This window comes from Cyprinodon variegatus, unplaced genomic scaffold (assembly GCF_000732505.1).
Source record: "Cyprinodon variegatus isolate N-32 unplaced genomic scaffold, C_variegatus-1.0 Scaffold2208, whole genome shotgun sequence".
In the NCBI taxonomy this organism is placed as follows: Eukaryota; Metazoa; Chordata; class Actinopteri; order Cyprinodontiformes; family Cyprinodontidae; genus Cyprinodon; species Cyprinodon variegatus.
Genome location: NW_015152661.1, coordinates 11,676 through 20,213, shown reverse-complemented (window position 1 = coordinate 20,213; position 8,538 = coordinate 11,676). Strand labels below are relative to the sequence as shown.

The window sequence follows — 8,538 nt, the reverse complement described above, 5'->3', positions numbered from 1 at the left end:
TGGATGGATGGATGGATGGATGGATGGATGGATGGATGGATGGATGGATGGATGGATGGATGGATGGAGTGTTGTTTTTGACAGCCATCTTAGATTAAGTCTTAGTCTTCAGGATTAAAACTATTATTTCGCTTAGTCACATTTTTGTCATTACAATATGTGATAGTTTTAGTCGGTTTTAGTCAGTTTTATGTTGCAAAAAAAAGTTAACCTTTACAATTTCGAATAACAACAACATTCTTTACCAGACTGACAGCTCTAGCCTAGATACTACAATAGCTGGGTATAGAATGCTGCCGTGCAGTTTATCATTGCTGTTTGGCAGAAAGCTTTATTTTTACAGTTCAAATAAAATTTTATATAATTACTATATAAAGGAGTCTCACGAAAGCTTTAAAAATAGCAGATCTAGTTCAACACATTATATTGGTTAATGTAGTAGACCTGCTATAAAAAATGCATTATATACAGATCAATAAAATCTTCATTGCTCCAAAAAAGCAAAAAACAAAAGCATTCTTCTTTCTACTTTGGCACTTTTAGCTTTATTTCTGAGAATGTGCCCATTGTTAGCGCTGCTCAGCGCTCAAAATAGATTTAAATTCACAGGGTTTTGACATGAAAAAATACAGTGATAATCTCCATAATTGCCTTGTAATGCCATGGCAATCCAGAACTAAATTGAATGAATATGATACAAAAATTTTGACATTTTGGGAAATTCTAGCCTATTTTGGGAAAGCAAATAACTTAGGAACTGTACGCCAACATTGCATGTGCAATACATTATTGGAAAGCTAACACCGTCTAGTTCTTGGGTGAGTAGATTACAGATGACTCAAGTTGTTTTTTTTTATTCTCAAAAATGATCTTTTTTGAATAGCAGTAATAAAGACATGCTTGAGAATAGGCAGCATTCATTCTATTAGATTTGTTCTACATCATGTTAACCACAAATGCAGAAAATTTCAGAACTCTAGATACAACAGTTCCGTAGCTGTGGGGCTTTGAACTTTTGGTGTCACCAGCATCTACAAAATTTCCAAATGTGCCAAATTGTCCAAATGGTTTTACTATGCTTTGCGTTACTGTTTGACCCATAGAATAACACTAATCAGTTTATATAACAAAATGTAGAATTTTTACACCTATAATAACATAAAGATCTATAAAAGATAGCGAAACTGCTGCTTTTCAAGATAAAATAAGCCCCAGTGCCTTTTCTGAGCTGTATATACTTTTTTTCAGCCTTAGGCATTGTAATAAAACAAAACCCGTGTCCAAACATTAAAAAAAGGAATTGGAATAATAAATAAAAATCACGTAAACACTGAAGGTCAACAGTTCCATGATACATTAAGCTTAAATGTTAAAAAGTGTCGGTATCGTATCGATATCTGCAATCTGACCCTTTATTTACTTGGTATCTTATCAATTGAAAATTCCCAGTATCGCCCACCTCTAATTACTTGTAATTTTTGTTAATGAAAGATCCATGTTTAGCTTGTCAGTTTTCGTTATCGACATGAACAAAAGGAGTGTCAACGAAATGATTCCGTCATCCTTATCACTGACGAAAAACAACACTCAATGATAGATGGATAATGGATGGATGATGGATGGATAATGAATGGATAGATAGATGGATGGATGCATGATGGATATATGGATGATGGATTGATGATGGATGGAGGATGGATGATTGATGAAGGATGGATTATGAATGACTGATGGATGAAAGGTGCTCAGTACCCGAATCTCCTCCAGCTCAGGTCGGTGTGGGTAATATATCAGAATATTGGAAAATATGCTAATGGCTGGTTCTGTTTCTTCTCGTCGTGCAGAGTGGTGATGTGAAGGAACAGTTTGAAGAGCTTCTGTCCAACTACCAGATTACAGGGATTGAAGGTGTGAAGATGAACCTGGAAAACAGGATGAAGACTCTCCAAAATGAGCTGACACTGAAATATTTCAAAAAACACAAGATCTCCATTTGGTCCCAGTGGGCTCTGGACCAGGCAACTGGATATGTGGATCTGTCTCTGACCGAGAAGATCAGTGTTTTGGAGGCGGTGGTGAAGGTGACACTGGAGGCTGAGCCAGAGTTTGAGGAAGGACAAGACAAGAAGATTGCATTTCTCTTCAGTCTTCAAGATCAGCTGCATGTTAGTAGTCCAACATTGGCGAGAAAAGTCTTGATAAATGTTCTTGATATGACTTCACAGCTGCCCAAAGCAAGTAAGGAGATCCTAAGTCAAATACTCTTCAATAACATCTGGACAACAAAGGAAATCCAGTTGTTCATGGGAAGGACCCTCAGCATGGATCCAAAACAAATCACACAGATCCTCCACAAAGTGTGCACCTACAGACTTAGCTGCCTCCAGGCTCTCTGTGCACTGAAAGACAAAGACCCTGTAGGCTACATACGGGGATATGCTTCATGCCAGTTGGACAAAGATGCCGTCACCATCATGGCTGAAATGCAGGACAAGAACTACCCACAGCAAATCCTGTCCCTCCTTGAAGGTATTCTGATATATGTTGAGGAAGAGCTGCCCAAATACAAGAGAGCAGAAATGAGTGCCAAGAGGGTTAAAGACTGGAAAAGAACGGTAGCCTCCATGGATTTATCCAATCCAAACACTGACACTCTGAAGGAGGTCCTGATTGGGCTGTCCATAGCTGTGAAGACATGCACAACCTTTACCACCTCAAGAGGGGAAAAGGTACAAGGCTACTTCCCCAGACTGACTCAACTGGCTTCATTAGTTCTGCTGCTGCTGCCACACTCCCAAGATAAGAAAGGTTGTCTCCTGGAAATCGGAACCGGGGAGGGAAAAACGTGTCTGTTAGCCATGTTTGCTACGATCCAAGCAGCACGTGGCATAGTGGTTGACATTGTGACGAGCTCTCCTTTGCTTGCTATCCGAGACCAACAAGAGTGGAAAGAACTGTATGAGCTGTTTGGTGTGACCTCGTCCCCGGTGCCCCCCCCACATCTGGACAAAGGCTCTTTTGAGAAGCAGGAGGAGCTGCTTGAGGAGGCCTACCAGAAGCAAGTGGTCTACGGTACCGTCAGCACGTTTGCAGCAGATATCCTGAGGCAAGAGTTTGAGAAGAAAACCACTCGAGGGTGCAGGGACTTTGAGTGTGTGATAGCGGATGAAGTGGATTACATGACACTTGACAGCGGGGTTCAAGTGACCTTCCTGTCCCACCAGGCCAGCAGTCTGAGGCACGTTGAACAGGTCCTATCGGGTATTTGGGCCCTGGTCTCAGCCTGCCGGCCCATAGAGCTGTTTGAAACCGGGGAAATCCAGTGGGCAACCAGGATCCAACACTTCCACAGTACTCTGAAACAAGCCGGGATCGGGTCAGATGCTTTGTCAGAAAGCGACATCCTGGCGCAGGGCGTGCGGCTGGGCTTTTATTCACAGACGGATCTGGATGAACTGGAGGAAGCACAAGCACAGTCGGACAATGAGGATGACAAGAACAAGGCCACTGAGAACATCATGGCCAAGATGGGACCCGAAAAACAGCTCCAGCTGCTCATGGCCCTTAATGCAGATGCAGCAGATAGCAAAATGGTTGTTGCCTGTTACTTACTTATCAGCAACAAAGCCAAAATATTCGGGGGGGGCTTGTCTTCTGGAGACCCGGATGTCAGCATGCTTCTGCTTCAGAATGGACTGGCATGTGAAATCATGTCTGAAAAATCCCTCATTGAGGCAACTGTTGACAAGTTAAGATCTCAGATTAAATATTCTGGTGAATGTTCCCTACAGTCAAAGAAGAACTGCGAGGAATTTATTGTGATTCCATCCTTTCTGAAGGAATATGTTGAGCAGCAGTTGGCAGTTTTTGCTGAGAATGCCCTAAAAGCCATCATCATGACTCCAGGAAGAGAGTACATGATTGACAAGGTTGCGGAAGTAGACAGAGCTGGTGTAATTGGCTCTGACAATCACCAGTATGATGCCATCATCCCAGTGGATTTTCAGGCCAGTGGAGTGCTGGAGAAGAACAAGCGCTGGGGGGACGGCCTGCAGCAGTTTCTGGAGATGAAGCACCAGCTGGCAATCTCACAGCTGTCCAACGTGACCAACTACATGTCCAATGTTTACTTCTTCAAAAGGTACCTCAGTGGAAAAGGCATTTTTGGTGTCTCTGGGACATTAGGGGGCCTCGCTGAGAAGGCCTTCCTGGGACGGCAGTATAAGACAGCATGTTATGCCATTCCAGCCCACCGCCATAAGAAGCTGGTGGAGCTGCCAGCTGTTCAGGTGAGAGAAGGGAATCCTGCCTGGATGCAGGCCATCTGTGAAGCTGCATGGAGGGCTGCAGACAGGGGCCAGGTTGTCCTGATCATCTGTGAGGATGTTAAGACTGCAGACCAGCTAAAGGCTGAAATACAGGGCCCAGGGAGGAAACTCAGACAGATCACCATGTACACCATCAGCGCCAAGCACAACATTGAGAAGCAGACGTTCAGCCAGGGACACATTATCATAGCCACAAACCTGGGAGGCCGCGGCACCGACGTGCATGTGGACCAGGAAGTAAATGAGTGTGGAGGACTCTTTGTGCTTCTCACCTACTTTCCTGGGAGTCACCGCGTGGAGAAACAGGTCTTTGGGCGCACAGCCCGGAAAGGTAACCCAGGAATGGTGCAGATGGTCCTCAACCAGGAACATCTAGCAGCAGTCTACCAAGGACATTCAGTGGAAACCATGAGGCAGCTCAGAGAGGGGTTCGAGGTCAGCCGCTTAGACAGCATGGAGAGAAACGAGCTGTTCCAAATTGAAACTAAGGAGGAGCTGTTCTCCACATTTTGCAAATTTCTCAGTGACTTTGACAAGAATTACACTCAAGAAGAGAGAAGCGACATTTCAGAAAGGAAGCTGAAGGATATCCCAGCCTGTTTTAAGGTCCATTGTAGAAAGTTGGACTACCAGGCTGCCCTCAAGGCTTTGAAAGGTTCCTGGGCTCTGTGGCTCATCCTTCACGAAGAGCACATCAGCCAACATCAGGTCAAAACACTGAGAGATGACCTCCTGAGAGACCTGAAGAAGACTGCTGAGCAGCTCCTGCAGGGGAAAAGCAGCAGTTTCTATGACTACATTGAAGTGGCCAAAAGCAGAACCGACATGCACCGACTCAACAAAGAGGAGAGTGACTATGGAGCTTTATCTTACTGGCAGAATGCTGCAGAGTGCGATCCTTTCTACAGTGCTGTGGCTCTTTATAACCAGGCATACATCACAGTCAACTTGCGCAAGAGCAACTACATAACAGAGGCAAAGAGGTTATTGAGGGAGGCAGACAGTGCAGTGGATGCTTATCTTTCAGAGACAAGCAACACCATGATGTTCTGTAATTTCTCTGTGAGCAAAGACTTTGCCCCCCACCACGAAGATGGCAACCTGCAGCACCAAATGAAAGCCAGGATGAGCGTCTTCAAAGCATGGAAAGGATACATTGAGAATGCCCTGGAAACTCTCCAGCAGATTGAAACCAGCAACGGCCAGGCCTCAACAGAGGATTCCAGTGTCTACGGTCTGTCAAGAGACCAGGATCCAATCACCACCAAGGAGCTGATGGTCCTCCATGAGTTTGGCCTCTGCATGGTGTTCCAGGTGAAGAAGCGCCCTGAGTTCTGCATTGATGCCCTTTTGTGTTTTTGTCTGGGTGTTCTGCAAGTAGCAGCTGGTGTCCTGGTCTGTACTCTGTCAGGTGGCACTGCGAGTCAATTTGGACTTGCACTGATCAGTGAGGGAGTGTCTGACATGATTGATGGGGTCAAAGGCATGATACAGGGAGGCTTTGACTGGGCAGAGTGGGCAATCTCCAAAGCCATCAGCATTGGAGCGTCTCTGGTCTTTGGAGGCCTGAGCAGACTGAAGAAAGCTGTAAGCGCTGTTTGTAGTGGAACAAAAGACCTGGTCACTAGGGCTAAGACCTGCTCTGTCTTCACAGTTAAACAGAGTTTTAAAAAAGCAGGAGAGTATGCTGGTCAGGAAATGCTGAAGCAAGTATGTGTCACCACTCTGAACTATGCTGCTGACAAAGGTCTTGAAGCACTGTTCAAAAGGGTTCTGAGAGAGGCCTTCGAGACCAAAGTGCTTTCATTGATCAGAGCCAATGGTCCTCTGAAATCGCGTCTCAATGGCCTCATCTGCTCAGTAGTGCCAAAGACTTTGATGAAACAGGAGTCTGATGGCTTCAGAATTGACAGAGGATGTGAGGGAGAGATGCGTCAGTCAGTTGAAGTGTTGACAAGAAGCATCATTCCTGATCTCATGACGGATTGCACCAAGATCATGAACATTCTTGATAGACTTTCAGAGGCCTCTGGAGCTATAATGCAACATGTGGAGAAAAAGGGAGGCTTGAAGTTGGCCATGAAGTTTTTCGATACGGGTAAATACATAATAATTTGCAAACAAATCCATGATTCCTTTCCCTCAGAGGACGTCATCAATAATAAATTCATCCCTCAGTTGTTGGAAGCAATGAATGATTTTCCTAATGAAAACTATGCCTTGGATGAAAGGCAGCAGTTACCAGATGTGAAGCGCCTTAAAAACGACCTCATCAGCATCATGGCGGAAAGTGTTCTAGACTCATTGGTGGCGGCTTGTTCCAGGCACATGACCTCCCTCGTGAACAGAGCCTGCATGCACAAAATCAGCAACGCTGCTGGAACCACCGTCAGCAATTTACTGGGCAGGACCGATACCCAAAATTTCTTTGACAGCCAGGTTTATAAGAACCACATGAAAAAGGCTGTCCAAAGACCAAATCAGTCCCTATCTGAGGCTGAGCAGCAGGACTTAGAGCGCTACATTGAGGGAATCAGTGATAAGAACCAACCTGCCACAGCACTGGACATCCATGTCCTCACCCAAAGCGACTCCCTTCAAGGAAAAGGCATCAGACTGATTGTGGTTGACGAACATGAGAGCAAATTGACAGAGGATTATTTTCCAGGGAAAGACAGCTCTGCCGAAGACATCGTGATCCGACTGAGGAGATACCCGGACGCTCTACAGCAGTGAGTATTATGAACAGGATGTGTGTGACTGAAGGGACGTTTCCTTAAAATATCACAGAATGTGTGTTGATCCTGAAGACGAATATTAAAATCTGCATTAGTCTTCAACTTCAGATGCTCACATAATTATGATCAAAACCAGACTCAGTGACCACAAGGTCTTTGGTCATTTGGAATTTTGCAAGAATCTCCCAATAACATTTGCTGTATTCCTTTTTTCTCTGATACAAGTTGCTGGCTAAATGAGACACTCAGGTGCCATGAGTTACTACCTGCTTGTACAAGCAGCCTTTTCAGCCCATTTGTTTAGCTCTTCATGGGCAGACCAGCTCATTGTGTTTGAGGAGCTTCATACAGGAGTCTCTTAAGCTGCTGAGAGATTCATCTGAGGAAGAGATCTATGGTCCTATAGACCTAGGAATGACTCAGTAAAGCTGTCATCTCCACAGGGCTTCTATCCTCTGCAAGGCTTTGAGAGGAGGTGGAGAGGTCTGCTCTTAAAGAAACACACAATGTAAAAGGGCTCCATGTTTTCCAACTCCAACTTTACAGTGGTGGGTTTGGCTAGTAAGAGGAGCCAAGCAAAGGATCAAGGTGGCAAGCCACACCTGCCACTTGAACCTTGAACAGAAGAAAAGCAAGTTGACTCTTTGAGTATCAAACCATTCAAAGGTTTTTAGAAGGGAGCTTTGAGTGATTCAGATTATTGACATTTTAAAATAATGTGATAAACAGGGTACATTTCACAAGTTTCCATTCCTTATACATTTTTCTTTGGGTAAGAGTTGGTCTGGGTTCTAATGGGTTAAGGATGGATTCAAATGTTTGGCCCCATAAAGGTTAGTTTTTATGAGCTCTAATTGAGTTCAACCTGTACATCTGTTTACTAAGATCAGAACTAAAAACAGCAACTGGCTAGCTCAAGTGGTAATTCACCTGACTGTCACACAGGAGGTCCCGGTTTGAATCTCAGGTTGTCACATCAGATCCTTCACACTAATGCCTACCTCATTGTCACATTGTACTTTGTGCAATGTTTTCGATTAAAGCATCTGCTAAATGCAGACATCCCAAGTTCAAAAAACTCATTTCATTGAGACTCATTACAGTGCAACCCGCCACGGTGTCATCATTCCTCACCATGGCCGGTTCTAGACAGGGGCCAATGGGGGCCAGTGCCCCTGTAGATCATGTCCTGGCCGCGGTACTGAAAACATAATACTTAAAAGAAATTCTAATGATGATTTTCGCTGGAACAGACATGGTTACTGATAGCTCCTTTGGATTTATTTCATTCTTTTTCTTTACAAATCCTGTTTTACTACTCATACTCATACTCGTCGTCTCCCGCTTTATCCGGAACCGGGTCGCTGGGGCAGCAGACTAAGCAGAGACTCCCAGACTTCCCTCTCCGCTGACACCTCCTCCAGCTCTGTTGGGGGAAGCCCTAGGCGCTCCCAGGCCAGCCGAGAGACATA

The 8,538-nt window shown here is 44.7% G+C and overlaps 1 protein-coding gene across 1 annotated transcript in view; it reads left to right on the top strand.

Annotated features, from left to right (window-relative positions):
- LOC107080673 overlaps nucleotides 1–8,538 on the top strand; it is a gene marked incomplete at its 3' end in the record, with an annotated part of 19,769 nt that overhangs the window by 7,268 nt on the left and 3,963 nt on the right. Inside the window, exon 6 of the mRNA XM_015368881.1 lies at nucleotides 1,845–7,060. Within this exon, the coding sequence (XP_015224367.1) occupies nucleotides 1,845–7,060 (5,216 nt within the window). The remainder of the gene's footprint in view (nucleotides 1–1,844; nucleotides 7,061–8,538) is intronic.